The sequence below is a fragment of the Mustelus asterias genome, chromosome 9 (assembly GCF_964213995.1).
Source record: "Mustelus asterias chromosome 9, sMusAst1.hap1.1, whole genome shotgun sequence".
In the NCBI taxonomy this organism is placed as follows: domain Eukaryota; kingdom Metazoa; phylum Chordata; class Chondrichthyes; order Carcharhiniformes; family Triakidae; genus Mustelus; species Mustelus asterias.
Window position 1 is genome coordinate 70860949 of NC_135809.1, and position 22579 is coordinate 70883527.

The window sequence follows — 22579 nt, forward strand, 5'->3', positions numbered from 1 at the left end:
AACCAGAAAGAATGCTTTCTATGGTGCATCTGTAAAAGTTGGCGAGAGTCGTAGCTGACATGCCAAATTTCCTTAGTCTTCTGAGAAAGTAGAGGCGTTGGTGGGCTCTCTTAACTATAGTGTCAGCACGGGGGGACCAGGACAAGTTGTCGGTGATCTGGACACCTAAAAACTTGAAGCTCTCGACCCTTTCTACTTTGTCCCCATTGATGTAGACAGGGGCATGTTCTCCTTCGTTTTGTTGACATTGAGGGAGAGATTATTGTCGCCACACCAGTTCACCAGATTCTCTATTCCCATTCCTGTATTCTGTCTCATCATTGTTTGAGATCTGACCCACTACAGTGGTGTCATCAGCAAACTTGAAAATCAAATTGGAGGTGAATTTGGCTGCACAGTCATAGGTGTATAAGGAGTATAGTAGGGGCTGAGAACACAGCCTTGTGGGGCTCCGGTGTTGAGGATGATTGTGGAGGAGGTGTTGTTGCCTATGTTACTCGTTAATGGTAGAGCGTTGGGGAGAGTTATAGAACAAAGAGGTCTAGGGGTACATGTTCATAGCTCCTTGAAAGTGGAGTCACAGGTGGACAGAGTGGTGAAGAAGGCATTCGGCATGCTTGGTTTCATCGATCAGAACATTGAATACAGGAGTTGGAATGTCTTGTTGAAGTTGTACAAGACATTGGTAAGGCCACACTTGGAATACTGTGTGCAATTCTGGTCATCCTATTATAGAAAGGATATTATTAAACTAGAAAGAATGCAGGAAAGATTGTTGTACCTGTTAATCTCAGATACTTTCAACCAGTTTACTTACTCCAAGGTTTTACCCCGGTGCCCTTATTTGCAAGGTGGACAAAGGACAAACACAAGTAAAGATTCAACAAGTTTATTAAATAACACTATTAACCCTTAAATTACCCACATAAAACAAGAGGATACCCCAGCAGATTCAAGTATACTACCTGTAAAGATGGCTTGGTTAAACTGCAGGCCCGATTCTCTGAGTCCCTCTGGTCTGTTGTCACGAAGGTGAGTCTCGATGGCCGCTTCTTCCTTCCTTCCTTGTCTGGTCAGTCTTCCGAATGGTCACGGTTGTCTCCCCTGTCGAGTCTTCGCTGCTGTGTGACTCGAAGTGTGTCCCTTTATCCCCAGCCTGCTTGCCTTTCCAGAAACTTCTCTGGCTTCTGGCCAATGAGGTCCCAGGAGGGGGTTCCAATACCCAGTGGGTTTCTTGATGTCTGCCTGACAGGACACCAGGGTCTGCCCCCAGGTGTCCATCTCCATGTTGTTAAACTTGTTATCAGGTAAGGTTTCTACAGGATCTCTTGGTGACAGAAAGTCTGGCCCGATCTGGGCTTCTAACAATAGACCGATGCATTTCAATGAGGTGCCATGATCTCCTGCTAAGTCTCAAGTAGAGTGTAACGACCTTTGATGGGTGGTTGATGGGTCAGGCCCAGACACATTTGTGTATTGTACAATTGGCCTGCCTGCGGTTTGACTGTGTTTGATTTCCATGTGCCTAATTCTTTAATTTAGGATATCCAATTTTATCAGCCTTAAAACTAGGCCCTGTTTATATCACCACAAGATTTACTCGGATGCTACTGGGACTTGATGGTTTGAGTTATAAGGAGAGGCTGGATAGACTGGGACTTTTTTCTCTGAAGCGTAGGAGGCTGAGGGGTGACCTTATAGAGATGTATAAAATAATGAGGGGCACAAATCAGCTGGGTAGTCAATATCTTTTCCCAAAGGTAGGGGAGTCTAAAACTCGAGGGCATAGGTTTAAGCTGAGAGGGGAGAGATACAAAAGTGTCCAGAGGGGCAATGTTTTTCACACGGAGGGTGGTGAGTGTCTGGAACAAGCTGCCAGAGATAATTTTGTCTTTTAAAAAGCATTTAGATAGTTACATAGGTAAGATAGGTATAGAGGGATATGGGCCAAATGCGGGCAATTGGGATTAGCTAAAAAAAAAGGGTAGCATGGACAAGTTGGGCTGAAGGGCCTGTTCCCATGCTGTAAACCTCTATGACTCTACTGATTGTGAGTTAGGAAGTTCAGGATCCAGTCACAGAGGTAGGAGCCGAGATCCAGGCCACGGAGTTTGGAGATGAGTTTCGTGGGAATAATAGTGTTGAAGGCTGAGCTGTAGTCAATAAGTAGGAGTCTGACATTGGTGTCCTTGTTATCGAGGTGTTCCAGGGTTGAATGCAGGGCCAGGGAAATGGTGTCTGCTGTGGACCTGTTGCGGCGCTAGGCAAACTGTAATGGATCCAGGTAGTCCAGGAGGCTGGAATTGATTCGTGCCATGACTAACCTTTCGAAGCACTTGGGCGGCACGGTAGCACAGTGGTTAGCACTGCTGCTTCACAGCTCCAGGGACCTGGGTTCGATTCCCGGCTTGGGTCACTGTCTGTGTGGAGTTTGCACATTCTCCTCGTGTCTGCGTGGGTTTCCTCCGGGTGCTCTGGTTTCCTCCCACAGTCCAAAGATGTGCGAGTTAGGTTGATTGGCCATGCTAAAATTGCCCCTTAGTGTCCTGGGATGTGTAGATTAGAGGGATTAGTGGGTAAAATATGTAGGGATATGGTAGTAGGACCTGGGTGGGATTGTGGTCAGTGCAGACTCGATGGGCCGAATGGCCTCTTTCTGTACTGTAGGGTGTCTATGTCTATGATAATGATGGATGTCAGAGCCACCGGTGGATAGTCATTGAGGCACGCTGCTTGCTTTTTCTTGGGTACCGGGATGATGGTCGCCTTCTTGAAGCAGATAGGGACCTCAGATTGCTGTAAAGAGAGGTTGAAGATGCCTGTGAATATCCCCGCCAGCTGATCCGCGCAGGATCTGAGTGCACGTTTGGGTACCCCATCTGGGCCAGTTGCTTTCCATGGGTTGACCTTCAAGAAAGCTGCTCTGACATCTGCAATGGTGACCCCAGATACAGGTTCATCCAGGGCTTCCAGGTAGAGGGCATGCTCTCGCTGACCTCTTGCTCAAAACGGGCATAGAATGCATTGAGCTCATCAGGGAGGGATGTGTTGGAGCCGGCGATTTTACATGCCTTGATCTTGTAGCCTGTTACGTCTTGCACACCTTGCCATAGTCGGTGGGGGTCAGTGTGGCTAGCCTGAGACTCTAGCTTGGTCCAGTATTGTCTTTTGGCACCTTTGATGAATCTCCTTAGATCGTATCTGGCTTTCTTGTATAGGTCAGTGTCGCCTGACTTGAACACCTCAGACCTGGACTTCAGCAGGCAGTGGATATCCCTGTTCATCCATGGTTTCCGGGTGGGGAACACATGGATTTGCTTCTTTGGTACACAGTCTTCTACACACTTACTGATGAAGTCAGGATTGGTCTTCTTTGATTCTTGATTGATTCTTTATTCTGTGTACTTGGCTGTTGGCATCTCTCAAATTCCTTGACACTAGAAACTACCATGTGTATACCTCTACTGATCTCTCAGTCATTTAGGTAAGCTGTTTCCTACAAATAGGAAATGGTTCTGTCTGGATGCCTTCTAATTGTGTTACTGGGAAAATCACATCTTTTAAATGCCGGCTACGACTGTTGTTAAGCTTATTTCTCCCTGTGCTAGGAGGGCACATCCTATCATGCCTTGTTAAATTGTTGTTACTGCTGTTATTAGGCAGATCTGTGACATTAAGTATTTAAGTTTCATCACACTTCACATTTTTCCACATTATATTCCATCTCCCATTTTCCCTCCTATTCACTTTGCCTAAGTTTCCTCGAAGACACTTTGTATCCTCCTCACAACTCACATTCCCACCTAATTTTACATTATCAGCAAACTTGGAAGTATTACATTTTGTCTCTGCACTCAAATCATTAATAGGGTTGTGAGTAGCTGGCGAATACTGCTTGCAGTATCTATTAATCAAAGCCTGTTTATTACTACTCTCTTTTAACCAATTCTCGTTCTGTGCCAGTATTTTACCTTCAATCCAAATGAGAATGTGTATAAGATAGATTGAGAAGAGGAAAGGGTTAAACTTGGGATGCGTAACTAGAAATCAGTTGAGGGATAAACTGGTTTTGGAAAGGGCCTGAGGCGAGGGCGACAAGCGAAACTAATGATCACGTTAAAGAAACTGCTAATAGGTAATTATGGTTCTGGCTTCGGAGGGCAGGGCCTTATCAATTGGCCTTTTGTCCTTGTAAGTAATCTAATCAGAAACTTTAATAGCCATGTCTTTACGTGGCTATCGCTTTTTTGTTCTTGAAAGTAATCTAATCAAAATGTAACAATACAGCTATGCCCTTATTGGCTAACAAGTATGTGAATGTATCTCCGTCGGGTGTAACTGAAAACTGTTTTGTAAGTCGGACAGAGACTCACGAACCCATGCTGGATATGCATGGTCTTGCGATCTCTCCTCCGATGCAATAAAGAAGGTTTTCGGAGAAACCTGTGTCTCTTCAGTTTTTGATCCGACTTCCGAAAAATGAATTCCACACAGTGAGCTCAAATTTTGTTTACTTTTGTTAATCTCTTATGTAGGACCTTCTTGAAAACCTTCTGAAAATCCAAATACACCGTGTCCACTGGTTTCCTCTTATCTATCCTGTTAACAACATCCTCAAAAACATTAAAATGTTGGTCAAACTTGTCTTTATCTTTCATAAATCCACGTTGACTGCCCAATCCTACCATTATTTTCTAAATGTCCAGTTACCACATCATTTATAACAGATTTTGGATGCCAGGCTGACAGGTCAGTAGCTCCCTGTTTTCTCTCCCCCTCCTTTATTAAATAATATGGTTACATTTTCCACCTTTCAATTGGCAGGATCCATTCCAGCATTTTGGTAGGTGCCTATCACCAATCTATCCACCATCTCTACATTCAATACTCTTGGATGTTTAAATTTATTTTTTAAGTTTATTTTTATTCATGTCTTAAGTAGGCTTACATTAACACTGCAATGAAGATACTGTGAAAATCCCCTAGTCGCCACACTCCGGTGCCTGTTCAGGTACACTGAGGGAGAATTTAGCTTGACCAATGCATCTAACCAGCACGTCTTTCGGACTGTGGGAGGAAACCAGAGCACCCGGAGGAAACCCACGCAGACACAGATGTAGATCACCAAATCCAGTGGGTTTATCCATTTTTGGTCCCATTAATTTCTCCTGTACTTTTTTTAAACGTACTAATTTCTTTCAGGTCCTCATTATGCAAACATAGAAATTAGGAGCAGGAGCAGGCAACTGGACACCTCAAGCCTGTTGTGCGCTCAATAAGATCTTGGCAGATCTGCTTTTAATCTCGGTTCCACATTCCCTCCTATCCCCAGTAACCTTTTATTCCCCTTGGTCATCACGATCCTATCTATCTCTGCCTTAAAAATAATCAAAGATTCTGCCTCCGCTGCATTTTGGATCAGAGAGTTCCAAAGACTCATGACCCTCTGAGAGAAAAAGATTTTCCTCATCTCTGTCTTAATCAGGTGACACCTTATTTTTGAACAGTGGTACTGTTCTAAATACTGCTCCGGGAAGAGCCATCCTCTCCAGGTACACCCATCACAGAATTGTTAGACACAGAAGTGTCTGGACTGGCCCTGCAAACTAGAATCAGGATTGGGTGCCATTCCTCTGTCTTTTCCCCATACACATGTGCATTGTTTCTATTCAATGAATCATCTAATACCTTCTGAATGCTTCGATTGAATCTGTCTCCACCACACTTACAGGCAGAGCATTCCAGACCTGAACCACTTGTGTGGAAAAGTGTTTTTTCAGATCGTATTTGCTTCTCTTGCAAATCACTTTAAGTCAGCGTCCTCTCATTCTTGATCCTTCTCTGGAGCAGGAGCAGTTTCTCCCGATCTACTCTACCCAGCCCCCACATGATTTTTAATATCTCCATCAAATCTCCTCTTAGCCATCTCTCTCCAAGGAGAACAGGCTCAACCCCTCTATTCTATCCTGAAGTTTTTCATCCCTGGAACCATTTCTGCAGACTTCTTCTGCACTCTCTCCAATGTGTTCACTTCCTTCCGAGAGTGTGGTGCCCAGAGCTGTGCGCAATGCACCAGCTGAGATCTCCTATTAGGTCAACATAACGTCCTTGCTCTTGTACTCTATTCCCCTAATCAATAAATCCCAAAAAAACAATATAATTTATCAACTGCTCTCTCTACCTGTCCTGATACCTTTAATGACGTATGCACATATACACCTAGGTACTTCTGCTTGTGCACCCCCTTAAGAATTTTGCCCCTTTATATATTGTTTCTCCATTTTCTTCCTACCAAAATGCATCACCCCTCATTTCTCTGCTTTGAAATTCATCTGCCACCTATCTGCCCAATCCACCAATTTGGCTATGCCCTTTTGAAGTTTTACACCGTCCTTTTCATACTTTGCAGTACTTCCAAGTTTTGTGTTGTTCCCAAACATTGAAATTGTCCCCTGCTCACCAAGATCTCGATCAAGATCAATAATATATACATCAGGAGAAGCAAGGGTCCCAATGTAGATCCCTGGGGAACACCATGACAAACCTTCCACCAGGCAAGTCCTCTCAGGATCTTGTATGTTTCAGTCAAGTTGCCTCTTACTTTTCTAAACTGCAGTGGACACAAGCCCAGCTTTTCCTCAATGGACAACCTGCCCATTCCAGGTCCAGCACACAATATACCGGCCAATGCCCTGTAGAACTGAAGCATAACCTCCCTATTTTTGTACTCAATTCTCCTCACAACACAATAACATTCAACTAGCTTTCAATTTACCTGTTGTATGTACATAGTAACCTTTTGTGATTCATGCACCAGGATACACTAATCACTCTGCATCCCAGAGCTCTGCAATCTCTCGACATTTGCATAATATTCATAAATGACCTGGATGAGGAAGTGGAGGGATGGGTTGGTAAGTTTGCTGACGACACCAAGGTAGGTGGTGTTGTGGATAGTTTGGAGGGATGTCAGAAGTTGCAGCGAGACATAGATAGAATGCAAGACTGGGCGGAGAAGTGGCAGATGGACTTCAACCTGGATAAGTGTGTGGTGATCCATTTTGGCAGATCCAATGGGATGAAGCAGCAGTATAATATGAAGGGTACCATTCTTAGCAGTGTAGAGGATCAGAAGGACCTTGGGGTCCGGGTCCATAGGACTCTTAAATCGGCCTCGCAGGTGGAGGATGCGGTCAAGAAGGCGTACGGCGTACTGGCCTTCATTAATCGAGGGATTGAGTTTAGGAGTCGGGAGATAATGCTGCAGCTTTATAGGACCCTGGTTAGACCCCACTTGGAGTACTGCGCGCAGTTCTGGTCACCTCATTACAGGAAAGATGTTGAAGCCATTGAAAGGGTGCAGAGGAGATTTACAAGGATGTTGCCTGGATTGGGGGGCATGCCTTATGAGGATAGGTTGAGGGAGCTTGGTCTCTTCTCCCTGGAGAGACGAAGGATGAGAGGTGACCTGATAGAGGTTTACAAGATGTTGAGAGGTCTGGATAGGGTAGACTCTCAGAGGCTATTTCCAAGGGCTGAAATGGTTGCTACGAGAGGACACAGGTTTAAGGTGCTGGGGGGTAGGTACAGAGGAGATGTCAGGGGTAAGTTTTTCACTCAGAGGGTGGTGGGTGAGTGGAATCGGCTGACGTCGGTGGTGGTGGAGGCAAACTCGTTGGGGTCTTTTAAGAGACTTCTGGATGAGTACATGGGATTTAATGGGATTGAGGGCTATAGATAGGCCTAGAGGTGGGGATGTGATCGGCGCAACTTGTGGGCCGAAGGGCCTGTTTGTGCTGTGGCTTTCTATGTTCTATGTTCTATGTTCTAATATATTTTTGAATTCTTCCTGCCAAAATGGACAAGTATGCATTTTCCCACCCTTTACTCTATTTACCATATCTTTGCTCACTCACTTAACGCTATCTGCATTCTTTTGTAGCTTCCTTATGTTCACTTCGCAACTTACTTTCCTACCAATCTTTGTGTCATCAGCCAATTTAGCAACCATACCTTAGGCCCATTCATCCAATGCATTTATATAAATTGTGAAAGTTGAAGCCTCAGCATTGTTCCCTGTGGCACACCACATGTTCCATTTGCCAACCAGAAAATGATCATCTTATGCCTACTTCTGTTTCCTGTTAGCTATCCAATCTTCTATCCAATATGTTACCATCTACAGATTGAGCTTTTATTTTACACATTAACCTGGCACCTGATCAGATGTCTTCTGAAAAGCTAAGTGCACTACATCTACAAGTGCTGCTTTACCCACAGCACATGTTATTTCTTCAAAAATCTCCAAATGAAAGTCCTGGGAACTTGTCAAACTACAGCTTCAACAATTTCTGCAGTACAAGTCCCGAGTGATTGTAATTTTCTTGAGTACCACCTTCCCTTCCAATTCCTGATTTACAGCTATTTCAGGGATGTTACTTGTACCCTTTATTGTGAAGACTGCTGTAAAATACCAATCCAATTCATCTGCCATCTCCTTATTTTCCATTGTTAATTTCCAGGCTCACTTTTTATAGGACCAGCACTCACTTTGTTAACTGCTTTCTTTTTCAAATATTTATAGAAACTGTTACCTTTTCTAGCTAGCTTATTCTCATATTCCTTCATTAATCTCTGAGACATTCTTTGCTTTTTTTAAATATTCTGTCCAATCTTCTGACCTCCTACCCGCCTTTTGCACAAAAATTATATGCTTTTTCTTTAAGTTTTATACTATTTTTGACTTTTTAGATAATCACAGATTGTGTGTCTTCCACTCGGAACTTTTATTTCTTGTTGGAATGTATCTATACTGCGTATTTTGAAATATCCCTTTAATTGTCTGCCACTGCATCTCTATTGCCCTGTCCCTTAACCTAAGTTGCCACTTCACTTTAGCGAGCTCTGCCTTCATGCTCTAATATTTGCCCGAAACTGAATATAAAATTCAATCATATTATGATCACTGTTACCTTGGAGCACCTTCACCATGAAGCCAATATCTCAATGCACAATACCTGTTCTAGTGTAGCCTCTTGCCTTGGAGGCTCCAGAACATGCTGCTCTAAGAAACTATCTGAAAATATTCTATGAATTTGTCATCTGTGCTACCTTTGCCCATCTTTATTTTTCGGTCTGTATGAAGATTAAAATCCCCATGATATATAGCCGTAGCAATCTGACAAGTTTCCATTGTTTCTTCTTTGATATCCTATTGCTTCTTTGAAATTAAGGCCATTATTCCATAAATCTCTTTGTTATTCTGTACTTCTACACTAATGTCTGGGCTTGTTTCCAATAATCCTTAAATCTTTCTGCTGTTGCCCAAACTCACATTTCCCCATGTTGAATTACATTGGCCAGTTTTGTCCTCAGTGTTTTGTGTTGCTTTCTAACTTCCAGCTCCCATTTGCATTATATATTGTGCTTAGTGCTATCCACAAATCTGGACATGAATCTCTCTTCCCTCGACCAAGTCATTGGTAAATATGATGAAAAGTGAAGCCACCAATATAGATTGAAGGGGAATGTCAGTTGTTACAAGTTGTCGATCTGAATATGCACCCATCCTTCATTTCTACTCTCTATCTCCTAACCACATGTCTTTGCCCCCAACAAAATTATAACCAATGCCACAAGGTACGTTCCAATGCAACATGCTATCAATTATGTTGCTAAACTATTTGATATATTTGATGGTGACAGTGTAGAAGGAGCTTACTATGTCTCTAACTCTGTGCTGTACCTATCCTGGAATTGTTTGACTGGAACAGTGCAGAGGAAGATTTACTCTGTATCTGGAAGGGCAGCATGGTGGTTAGCACTGCTGCCTCACAGCTCCAGGGACCTGGTTTGATTCCCGGCTTGGGTCACTGTCTGTGTGGAGTTTGCACATTCTCCCTGTGTCTGCGTGCGTTTCCTCCGGGTGTTCCGGTTTCCTCTCACAGTTCAAAGATGCGCAGGTTAGGTGAGTTGGCCATGCTAAATTGCTCCTTAGTGTCCAGGTATGCTTAAATTAGAGGGATTAGCGAGGTAAATATGTGGGGTTACAGGGATAGGGCCTAGGCGGGTTTGTCGTCGATGCAGACTTGATGGGTCGAATGGCCTCCTGCACTGTAGGGTTTCTATGATTCTATGACCTTGTGCTGTACCTGTCCTGGGAGTGTTTGATGGGGATAGTGTAGAGGGAGCTTTACTCTGTATCTCCCCTCTGTGCTCAACCTCTCCCTCATCTGCCCGCCTGCCCCTTGCTCACCTGCCCGCCCTCGCTCGCCTACATACCAGGGTTGTAAAGAAGGCACATGGAATGCTCTCCTTCATTGGCAGAGATATAGAATATAAAAGTAAGGATATAATGCTGGAATTGTAAAACACTGGTGAGATCACAACTGGAGTATTGTGTGGAGTTCTGGTCACCATTTTACAGGAAGGATGTAATTGCTCTGGACAGAGTGCAGAGGAGGTTTACAAGAATGTTGCCGGGACTAGAAAAGTATAGCTATGAGGAGAAGTTGGATAGGTTGGGGTTATTTTCCTTGGAACAAAGAAAGCTTGATAGAGGTGTACAAAATTATGAGGGGAAGGTATAGAGTGGGCAGGATATAATTGTTTCCCTTGGTGGAGAATTCTAGAACCAGGGCACGTAGATTCAAGATAAATGATTTCTATGATTTTTTTCTAAGATAAGTGGCAGTAGGTGTAGAGGGGACATGAGGAAGGGTGTTTTTATGCAGGGGATGCTGGGTGTCTGGAATTCACTGCCCAAGTTGGTAGTGGAGGCAAAGACCCTAAACTCGCTTAAAAAGTACCTGGATCTGTACCTTGGGTGTTGTAAGCTACAGGGCTATGGGCCGGGTGAAGAAGGTGAGATTAGAAAGGGCACCTGGCTGTCCTCAGGCTGGCATGGACAAGATGGGTCAAATAAACAAAGAACAATACAGCACAGGAGCAGGCCCTTTGGCCCATCAAGCCTACACCGATTCCCGGTTTCTATCCCTCTGTTCACTACCCGTTCATGTGTCTATTAAGATACACCTTGAATGTTGCTAATGTGCCTGCTTCCACCACTTTCACTGGCAGTGCATCCAGGCACCCACCACCCTCTGTGAAAAAGTTTCCCTGCATGCCTCCCCTAAGCTTAGCCCCTCTCACCTTAAACTTGTGTCCTTTTGTAGTTGACCCTTCCAACTTGGGAAAAGGCCTCTGACTATCCATCCTGTCTATGCCCCTCATAATTCAGTTGGGTATCCATCTAGCCAGCACACTCTGGATCCCATGAGACTTTATTTTTAGTGCCAGCTTGCCATGAGGGACCTTGTCAAATGCCTTAATACAGTCCATGTAGTCAACAACCACCACCCTTCCCTTATCAATCATTCTTGTCACCCCTCAAAATACTCATTGACGTTCCAAATACGAATAAATCCTTTCTCTCAGAATTTTCTCCAACATCTTCCCCACCACTGACGTCAGGCTCATCGACCTGTAATTATCTAGATTATCTCTGCTTCCTTTCTTAAGCAAGGGAATAACAAAGACCATTCTCCAGTCCTCTGGAACCTCTCCTCTGGCCAAAGAGGATGCAAAGATATCTATTAAGACCATAAAATATAGGAGCAGAATGAGGCCATTAGACCCATCGAGTCTGCTCGACCATTCAATCATGGCTGATGATTCTCAAGACTCCCTGCCAGCATCAGGAGGCACAGTAAACCATATTCCTGGTCTACTGATTGCTCTTTACAATTCACTATGTGCTGGACACTAAGAATGTAGCATATTAGTCACAGAATGTGTCACTTCACAATGATTCCCCTGCCTTCTCCCTGTAGCCCTTGATCCCCTTATTGATCAAGAGCCTATCTATCTCTGTTTTAAAGACATACAATGACCTGGCCTCCACAGCCCTCTGTGGCAATGAGCTCCACAGATTCACCACCCTCTGACTGAAGACATTTTTAAAGTAAAGTTTAAAGTTTATTTATTAGTCACAAGTAAGGCTTACATTAACACTGCAATGAAGTTACTGTGAAATTCCCCTAGTCACCACAGTCCAGCGCCTGTTTGGGTCAATGCACCTAACCAGCATGTCTTTCAGAATTTGGGAGGAAACTGGAGCACCCGGAGGAAATCCACACAATGATCCCGGGTTCCTGGCGCTGTGAAGCAGCAGTGCCATCCACTGCGCTACCGTGCCCCCCATAATTTCTCCTCATCTCAGTTTTAAAGGAGCATCCCTTCACTCTGAGGTTGGTGCCCTCGAGTTCTAGTCTCTCCCACTAGTGGAAACATCCTCTCCATGTCCACTCTAGGCCCCAGCGAATTCCTCCCTTGCCTTCCACAGTCTCCTGGGATAGATCCCACCCAGCCCTGGGGACTTGTCGAGCTTAACGCATTTTAAGGTAGTTCCTCCTTCATTATACTGACCTGCCTGAGAGTATTCACACACCCTTCCCTAATCTCAGCAACCCTCATGTCCCTCTCTTTGGTGAATATCGATGCAAAGTACTCATTAAGGATAGCCTCCTTCTATGGTTCTATATACACAAACGCACAACTGAGATCAACCAAGTATTTTGAAGAAATGTTCCTTTTGGGAGAGTATTTGTCACCGTTCTAATATGATTGTGAAGTGACACATTCTGTGACTAATATGCTACATTCTTAGTGTCCAGCACATAGTGAATTGTGAAGAGCAATCTGTAGACCAGGAATATGGTTTACTGTTCCTCCTGATGCTGGCAGGGAGTCTTGAGGTTGATTGAAATATTCCCATAGCACGCTCACTGAATTTGGCACAGAGCAGGGGTTGAAATCTTCCTTGCTTGTGTAAAGAAAGAGGAAACCTGCATTGTTAGAACATCTTTCACAACCTCAGGTCAACCCAAAGCATTTCACAAACAATGAAGAACTTTTGAAATGTAACCACTGTTGTAATATGGAAATGTGGCACAAATTGTGCAAGCAAGGTCCCACAAACAGCAATAAGATAAATGGTTAATCTGTTTTTAGTGATATTGTTCGAGTGATAAATATAGTCCAGGGCACCAGGGAGAACTTACTTTCTCTTTTTCAAAATAGTGCTACAGAACATTTATGTCCACCTGGGAGAGCAGATGAAACCTTCATTTAATGTTTCATCCAAAAGACAGCATCTCTGACAAGCAGCGCGTCTGTAATATTGTATTAGTATCAGTCTAGTCTTGGACCTGTGTTCGTTGGGCTATGGAGGCTTTTTGTAGGTCTGATCAGTCCATTACCTTACTCTAGGTCTTGAAAGTAGCAATCCTGGCTGAGAGGTATGCTGTAGACTACACCTGGTATGTCGACACCATCTTGAACCTGATCCGAATTGCTGGTGACTACGTTGGTGAGGAGGTGTTGTACCGAGTCATCCAGATCATCATCAATCGCGATGATGTGCAGGGTTATGCAGCCAAGACTGTATTTGAGGCAAGTCATTATCCAACACGTTCCCTCTTGATGGTGTAAGACCATACACATTTCAGCCATATACATTGGTGACATAACATTTCATACATCTCTAGATTCTCCGTGAGTATAGATAATGATTTTTGATACTGTCTGAACCTGATGTTGGACTATTCTACCATCATTCATCATGCTGTGGTATCTCATGGCTTTTATGACATGTTTGTTACTTCCCTTCCCTTGAGACACTGTCATCTGCAGTACCTCAGTTCAGTAGATTTTTTTCATGCAAATCAAAATACGACTGTCAGAAGGATATTTGTTTTGTACATGGCATCACAGTTAAGCCCGATCTTGTCATCGCACAGGTGTGTGCACCCACAGGAATTCATTCATGGGATGTGGGCATTGTTGGCTTGGCCAGCATTTGTTACCTGGACCTAATTGCCCTTGGAACGATGGTGCCAAACTGCCTTCTTGCACCACTACAGCCCATGTGGTGCAGGTATACCCATAGTGCTGTTAGAGCGGGAGTTTTATTATATATTTTCACCAGGTTTTTTTTTAAGCTATATATGTTTTTTAAAAAACTCAGAACACTCAGAACGTGATTATACATTTCATACCAACTTCTTCCTCTGGGAAATCCTATAATAAAAAATCAACTTTTCCGTAACGCTTGACTGTGATTCCACTCTGGCTCTCAGAAGAGTTTCAACATTTGGACAGATACATGGATAGGAAAGATTTAGAGGGATATGGGCCAAATGCAGGCAAATGGGGTTTGCTTAGATGGGCATTTTGGTCAGCATGGACCAGTTTGGGCCGAAAGGCCTGTCTCCGTGCTGTAGGTTCTATGACTCTATGATAATTTAGAAATTGTCACATCACCCTCTGAGTCTTTAATATCTGTCCTTTCACCACAAATCATTAATAGTGCTTTTGGGAAACATTTTCATCTGGTAATTTTATCTCACAGTAACTGAAATTTCTAGTGTCCAAAATGAAGTTTTAAACAAAATCATTCAAAAAATTGCAATTTCACAATAATGTGATTCAATATTTCATTCAATCGTCTTTTAATTCATTCAATGGCAATTTGATATAAAGCATTTTTAGTATTGAAAAACGTCATGTTGCTTCACAAAGTTGCAAGGAAAACAGTTGCTGAGCCAGGTAAGTCCATTTTAAATCTATTTTTGAATGTATCTGAGAGTACATAGAACATAGAACAGTACAGCACAGAACAGGCCCTTCGGCCCACGATGTTGTGCCGAGCTTTATCTGAAACCAAGATCAAGCTATCCCACTCCCTATCATCCTGGTGTGCTCCATGTGCCTATCCAATAACCGCTTAAATGTTCCTAAAGTGTCTGACTCCACTATCACTGCAGGCAGTCCATTCCACACCCCAACTACTCTTTGAGTAAAGAACCTACCTCGGACATCCTTCCTATATCTCCCACTATGAACCCTATAGTTATGCCCCTTGTAATAGCTCCATCCGCCTGAGGAAATAGTCTTTGAACGTACACTCTATCTACCCCCTTCATCATTTTATAAACCTCTATTAAGTCTCCCCTCAACCTCCTCCGCTCCAGAGAGAACAGCCCTAGCTCCCTCAACCTTTCCTCATAAGACCTACCCTCCAAACCAGGCAGCATCCTGGTAAATCTCCTTTGCACTCTTTCCAGCGCTTCCACATCCTTCTTATAGTGAGGTGACCAGAACTGCACACAATATTCCAAATGTGAATCTCACCAAGGTCCTGTACAGTTGCAGCATAACCCCACGGCCCTTAAACTCCAACCCCCTGTTAATAAAAGCTAACACACTATAGGCCTATCTCTATCCACTTGAGTGGCAACCTTCAGAGATGTGTGGATATGGATCCCAAGATCTCTCTGTTCCTCCACAGTCTTCAGAACCCTACCTTTGACCCTGTAATCCACATTTAAATTAGTCCTACCAAAATGAATCACCTCACATTTATCAGGGTTAAACTCCATCTGCCATTTTTCAGCCCAACTTTGCATCCTATCTATGTCTCTTTGCAGTCTACAACAGCCCTCCGCCTCATCCACTACTCCACCAATCTTGGTGTCATCAGCAAATTTAGTGATCCACCCTTCAGTCCCTTCCTCTAGGTCATTAATAAAAATCACAAAGAGCAGAGGACCAAGCACTGATCCCTGTGGCACTCCGCTAGCAACCTGCCTCCAGTCCGAAAATTTTCCATCCACCACCACCCTCTGTCTTCGATCAGATAGCCAGTTACCTATCCAATCGGCCAACTTTCCCTCTATCCCACACCTCCTTACTTTCATCGTAAGCCGACCACGGGGGACCTTATCAAACGCCTTACTAAAATCCATGTATATGACATCAACTGCCCTACCTTCATCAACACACTTAGTTACCTCCTCAAAAAATTCTATCAAATTTGTGAGGCACGTCTTGCCCTTCACGAATCCGTGCTGACTATTCCGGATTAATCCGCATCTTTCTAAATGGTCGTAAATCCCATCCCGAAGGACCTTTTCCATCAATTTACCAACCACCGAAGTAAGACTAACCGGCCTATAATTAACAGGGTCATTTCTATTCCCTTTCTTAAACAGAGGAACAACATTCGCCACTCTCCAGTCCTCTGGCACCATCCCCGTGGACAGTGAGGACCCAAAGATCAAAGCCAAAGGCGCTGCAATCTCATCCCTTGCCTCCCAAAGAATCCTAGGATATATTTCATTAGGCCCAGGGGACTTATCGACCTTCAGTTTATTCAAAACTGCTAGTACATCCTCCCTCCGAACATCTACTTCCTCCAGCCTATTAGCCTGTAACACCTTCACTTCCTCAAAAACATGGCCCCTCTCCTTGGTGAACACTGAAGAAAAGTATTCATTCATCACCTCTCCTATCTCTACTGACTCCATACACAAGTTCCCACTGCTGTCCTTGACCGGCCCTAACCTCACCCTGTAGACCTCTTGTTGCTTTTGTTTTCTATCAGTGTTGGAAAGTGCATTAAGTGGAGTGCCTTTTCCTAATAATGTTAGTTCATGTATCAAAAAAGCAGTTGAATATTAAAGCAAACAATAAGCATCTAATTATCACACTAAAAGCAAGCTTATCTGTGTTTTGTAAATGGCTCGTAATTAGGTTTAATGTTTAAAGAAAACAGTTGTGAAGCGGAGAGACATTTTAATTTACATTTTGTGAAGAGTACTGGAGTTTGAAATCTTTTGCAAGCTCTCAACTATGTGCCTTTTTCATTAATGAGGAAATTCCAGGGTGATTTGATTTGATAGAGGTGTTTGAAATTATGAACACCGCTACAGCATTGCCACTTCATCTGCCATTCTTTACCTCTTGTGGCTGATACCCTCATCCATACCTCTCTTATCAACGGCCCTTACCATTCAAATACATTCCAGGCTAGTCTCTGATCTTCCATGATTTATAGATCATCTAAAACTCATTGGGTATACCCTAATTTGAACCAAGCCCCATTCATCAGTCACTCTTTTGCTTACAGATCTACAATCACTACCATTCCACCGCATTTTGATTTTAAAATTCTCCACCGTGTGTTCAAATCCTCCATTTTCTTTCTACCTGTAACCTTCTGAAATCTGATAACCCTCGGAGAATTATACATTCCTCCAAAGTTGGTCTTTTTTGAATTCTTCACTGCCTTCATTCAACTATTCAACTGTGCTTTCAGCTCTTTAAGTACTAAGCTCCAGAACTTGCCTGCCTCAGCATCTGTTTTTCTTTGACATTCCTTTGCCCAGGCTTTTGATCACTTGTCTTAAAATTTTCTTCTATGACTCAGTGTCACTGTTCATTGGATTATTATGAAGTGCATTGGGCCATTGTACTTCTGTAATGGTACTTGATTTAACAATAATTTAAATGCGTAGTTGGAGGTAAAGAAAAAGATAAGGAGAATGGATACGTGAGATGAGGACAACTGTTCTTGTGCAATATAAAGACTAACACAAACTGGTAGGGCTGAATGGCCAATTTGTGTTGTAATTTTAATGTAATTGGAGCTGGGATATTGATTCTGGAGATTAATGCGTATTATTTCTTGACAGGCACTCCAAGCCCCTGCTTGCCATGAAAACCTTGTGAAAGTGGGTGGATATATCCTGGGAGAGTTTGGAAACTTTGTTGCTGGCGATCTAAGATCCAGGTTAAATGAACTTGCTGCACTTGCTCTCTTTCAGAAGCCCATTTGCTGTGGCATGTCCTCTTTGTATGTTCTCTGTTTTGGCTGATGTAGTAATTGTACAACACAATCAGCAGTATTCTTGCACAAAGCGCAGGAGCAGCTGATCAATCTGAATGCTCTGTTGTGGGCTTTATTCAGTCATTAGATATTGCAGAGCTTGCTGCTTGGCAAGTGTGCAGTTACATTGGAAGGGCTCAGTGTTTTAGCACAGCAGAACATACAACAACTAAAATGTTATTGTGTGTGCTGGCATGGTACTTTCAGATGGACCTAATCTAAAAAAAATGAATATTAATACTTGTGAATAATTATGGGCACTTATTGTAATAATTTTGCCCCCTGTGTTCTTAGTGTTCTATTATAAAAATGTTTGGTTATTAAGTTTTTTTTTACTTTGCCATTTTTCTTGATGTCGTTTGACAATTGATGGGCAGCATTCCCAAGTGGCTATTCTAGTGAGTGTTAACAGGCTGTTTCACCATAGGGACATCACTGCCCGATTAGATTTTTCTACTCATTTGACAAGGACACTTTCCAGGAGGTGTTTCTGGAGATGTGTCGCTGAGGCCAGTTATAGCTCCATACTGCAGGCTCAGCTCAGGTCAGCTAACTTGGCCCAATTTGGGAACTTTCTGGCCCACATAACTCTGTGGCTTACTACCTTTACCAAGAGAGAAAAGTTTTTGTCAGTCCTTTGTGATTCTGAGATAGGTTATTACCTACATATCAGGCTATATTAAACTGTTAAAGAATTCGTTCATTACATTAGGACAATGTTCCATAATCTGGCTTTCATTTACTTCAACTTTTTTTCAGTTAGTAGCACTTTGCCTCTAAATTGTAAGATTGTGGATTCACTCCCACACCAGAAACTTGAACAAATAATCTAAAATGACACTTGACTAGAATGCTGTAAAAGACCCCAAGGATCTATTGAAATAATAGCAGTTCTTCAGTTTCTTGGCCAATATTTACCTGCTCACCAAACAGCTAAAACAGATTACCTGGTCTTTTATCTCACTGCGTTTTGTGGGAACTTGCTGTGTTCTATTTGGCTGCTTTTTTTCCTGCATGGATGTTTGAGGTTGTGAAAGTTTTTTTTTTAAATTTTCAGCCCTTTAGTGCAATTCAATCTGCTGCATTCCAAGTTCCACCTGTGCAGCGTGTCCACGCGAGCTCTCCTACTTTCCACTTATATCAAGTTTGTGAACATGTTTCCTGAGATTAAGTCTACCATTCAAATCGTGCTCCGCAGTGACAGCCAATTGAGGAATTCAGATGTAGAGCTGCAGCAGAGAGCAGTGGAATACCTGAGGCTCAGCTCTATAGTGAGCACTGACATCTTGGTGGGTACAGGAGCCTCGGAGATATCTGTGCCTCTGTGTATCAATGTCTTTGTGACTCTGTTCTCTTCTTGCCCGTGGCTTTATCCTTCTGTTGTCTCTGTAATACTTATCGGTTTAGGTATTTAGTTTACCACATCATTTTTTGTGAAGAGCTATTATTAATCTTTTCTAGTCCACTCCTTGTCTACTTGTGTGCGCATGTTAACATGTTGGCTGTCCCTCTGTCTAGCTTCTCTCAGTTTTGCTTTGTTGACCCAGCATCCTCTCCCTGTTCCTACCTTCTCTCCCACTGATCTGTGCCACTCCTTCTTCCACTGAACCCATGCCTGGCTCCCTTTGATCCCCCACCCCCCCAACCTCCCCCGCCTTACTTCGTTCATGACAGTTGTCTAGCAGGGCAGGTTCTACTAGATTTACTAATATGTAATGAGCCAGACTGAGTTAACCAAAATCCCAAGCAGTTATCTCTAACAGTGATCATAATATGATTAAATTCAATATGATGGTCCAACAATTATGAAACATAAAGTATGAACAGCAATAAATAAGCTGAAAAGCAATAAAGCTAAAGGTTTAATGAAATAGTCACTGAACAAGTTTCAAAGACTTTGGAATAGACAAACCTACTCTTATTTTTAACAAAGTTTATGACACAAGAGAAATCTCAGACGATTGTGATCCCTAAAGAACCCAGAAAATTGAATGTGAACTCCATTGGACCATCAGTTTGAGTCACATTACTAAGATCCTTCTTTGTGTACTGATAAATAGGGCTAGGAACAAGATAAAGCCAGAAATCTTAGCTCTTCAATGTGGTTTTGTTGAAGATAGAGGAACAAAAATACTATCCTTAGCATTTCTAGCATGCTGTCAGAAAGAGCCACAGAGATGAAAAAAGATGTATTCTTGTGTTTATTGAATATGGTAAGGAACTTGACAAAATGATGAGCATGTTAGAGCCTCTTGACCTTGATTGCAAGGATCTCAGCAATTTATTGCCCATCCCTAGTTGTCATTGAGAAGGTGGTGATATGCAGCCTTATTGAAACACTGCAGTCCACATTCTGTGGGTTGACCCACAATGCTATTAGGGAGGGAATTCCAGGATTTTGACCCAGCAACTGCGAAGGAGCAGCGATATATTTCCAAGTCAGGATGGTGACTGGCTTGGAGGGGAACTTGCAGATGGTGGTGTTCCCATGTTTCTGCTGACCTTGTCCTTCTAAATGGAAGTGGTTGATGGTTTGGAAGGTGCTGTCTAAGGACCTTTGGTGAATTATTGCATTGCATCTTGTAGATAGTACACACTGCTGCTACTGAGCTTCGGTAGTGGAGGGAGTGGATGTTTGTGGTGCCAGTCAGGCTGGCTGCTTTGTCCTGGATAGGGTTGAGCTTCTGGAGTGTTGTTGGAGCTGTACCCATCCAGGCAAGTGGAGAGTATTCCATCACACTCCTGACTTGTAACTTGTAGATGGCGGACATGCTTTGGGGAACCAGGAGGTGAGTTACTTGCTGCAGTATTCCTAACTACTGACCTGTTCTTGTAGCCACTGTGTTTATATGGATAGTAAGAGTTTTAACAACACTAGGTTAAAGTCCAACAGGTTTATTTGGTAGCAAATGCCATTAGCTTTCGGAGCGCTGCTCCTTCGAGGATATCTGCAGTGGATATCTCCAGTGGATATCTGCAGATATCCACTCCATCTGACGAAGGAGACTACAATTGCTGAAAATTTTGTTCGAAGAAAATGGAGCAGATGCTAAAGCCCGATCGGCTAACCTTGGATCCGCGTGCCGTTGGGGCATCGAACACTTTCGACCATTGGTTAAAGTGCTTCGAGGATTACGTTGAGGCCTCGGCAGCAGTCCAGTCCGACGCCGACAGATTGCGGGTCCTCCACGCCAGGGTGAGCGACACTATGTATGCAACAATTCGCGATTCCCAAAATTATAAAGACGCTATCGACTTGCTCAAGGGGCTGTATAACAAACAGCCAAACGAAATTCATGCTCGTCATCTATTAGCCACTCGATGGCGGCAGCCCGGCGAAACTACGGGACAGTACCTGCGCGAACTTCAACAGCTGGCCAGAGCCTGCAACTGTAAGGCGGTGTCGGCGACTCAATGCACCAACGACCTCATTCGGGATGCGTTCGTGACTGGAATCGGCTCGTCCTATATCCGCCAGCGGCTGCTAGAGCAGGGTAACCTGGACCTAGCTAAGACGGTAGAATTGTCCGACACACTGGAGACAGCCTCCAGAAATCTCAAAGCCTACCCCACCGACCACGTGGGAACAGCGTGGCAAGCACAGCCGCCGCCTCAGCTGTACTCGGCGGCTCCTCGGAACTGCGCGATGATGCTCCCAACTTCGGACCTGACGGCTGCGGCAGCTCCTGGAGGCCCACGGTGCTACTTCTGCGGTTTGGCGAAGCATCCTCGCCAAAGATGTCCGGCCAGGACGGTGTTTTGCTCCGCCTGTGGAAAGAAAGGGCACTATGCTAAGGTGTGCTGAGCGAAGACCCCTTCCAGGCCCAGCAGTGCTGCGTGCGACTCTCCAGGATCCATCTCTACGTCTCCGGCCTCGCCGATGTCTTCAGCCACGTGCGATCCACGGGCGCCGCCATTTCCTATGACGACGACGCCAGCCACACGCGACCTGCGGGTGCCGCCATTTTCAACATCCTCGACCGCGTGTGATTCATGGGCGCAGCCATTTTGGTTGACATCGGCCGCAAGAGACCAGCAGGGGTCGTCGTCGGCGGCTATCTCAACTGCTTGCAGTTACGCTTGGGATCCAACAGTGGCGTCAATCATCCTGGACCAGGCCAAGCCTCACAGACTCGACAAGTCCATGATGGACATAGAGGTAAACGGGCACCTGGAGCATTGCCTGTTTGACAGCGGAGAGCTTCATCCATCCGGATACAGTAAAACGTTGCGTTCTCCGTGTGCAAGCTGTCAGGCAGACAATCTCCATGGCGTCGAGGTCCCGATCTGTCCATGTTCTCGGGAGCTGTGTGGTAACTCTAACGGTGTGGGGCACAGTCTACGAGAACTTCAGGCTTCTCGTGCTACCGCACCTTTGCGCTCCGGTACTCCTGGGGCTAGACTTTATGGTTCACCTGAAGAGTGTGACCCTGCGGTACGATGGGCCACTCCCCCCACTTTCAGTGGGAGAACAGCAGCCTCCAAATTGTCCAGCGCGCTCCACATGCAGCCTCTCAACACTCAAAATTACCCCGCCTTCCCTATTCGAAAATCTCGTGCCAGGCTGCAAGCCCATCACGACTAAAAGCAGGCATTACAGCGCTGCGGATCGGATCTTCATTCGATCTGAGGTTCAGCGGCTCCTCAGGGAAGGAGTCATTCAACCTAGCACTAGCCCATGGAGAGCACAAGTCGTGGTGGTTAAGACTGGAGACAAGCCCCGAATGGTCATAGACTATAGTCAGACCATTAATAGATACACGCAGCTGGACGCTTATCCTCTCCCGCGCATATCTGACATGGTCAACCAAATTGAGCAGTACCGGGTGTTCTCCACCATCGACTTGAAGT

At 44.1% G+C, this 22579-nt stretch overlaps 1 protein-coding gene and 1 long non-coding RNA gene across 6 annotated transcripts in view; both read left to right on the forward strand.

Annotated features, from left to right (window-relative positions):
- LOC144498743 (uncharacterized) overlaps positions 1–22579 on the forward strand; it is a 689113-nt gene that overhangs the window by 84756 nt on the left and 581778 nt on the right. The gene's annotated exons all lie outside the window — the stretch shown is intronic.
- The window catches only part of ap2a1 (adaptor related protein complex 2 subunit alpha 1), a 168442-nt gene that overhangs the window by 64286 nt on the left and 81577 nt on the right, over positions 1–22579 (forward strand). For all 5 annotated transcript variants that reach the window (XM_078220352.1, XM_078220353.1, XM_078220354.1 and 2 more), the window contains exons 11-13: positions 13270–13452; positions 17535–17632; positions 18786–19017. In XM_078220352.1, the coding sequence (XP_078076478.1) occupies positions 13270–13452; positions 17535–17632; positions 18786–19017 (513 nt within the window). The remainder of the gene's footprint in view (positions 1–13269; positions 13453–17534; positions 17633–18785; positions 19018–22579) is intronic.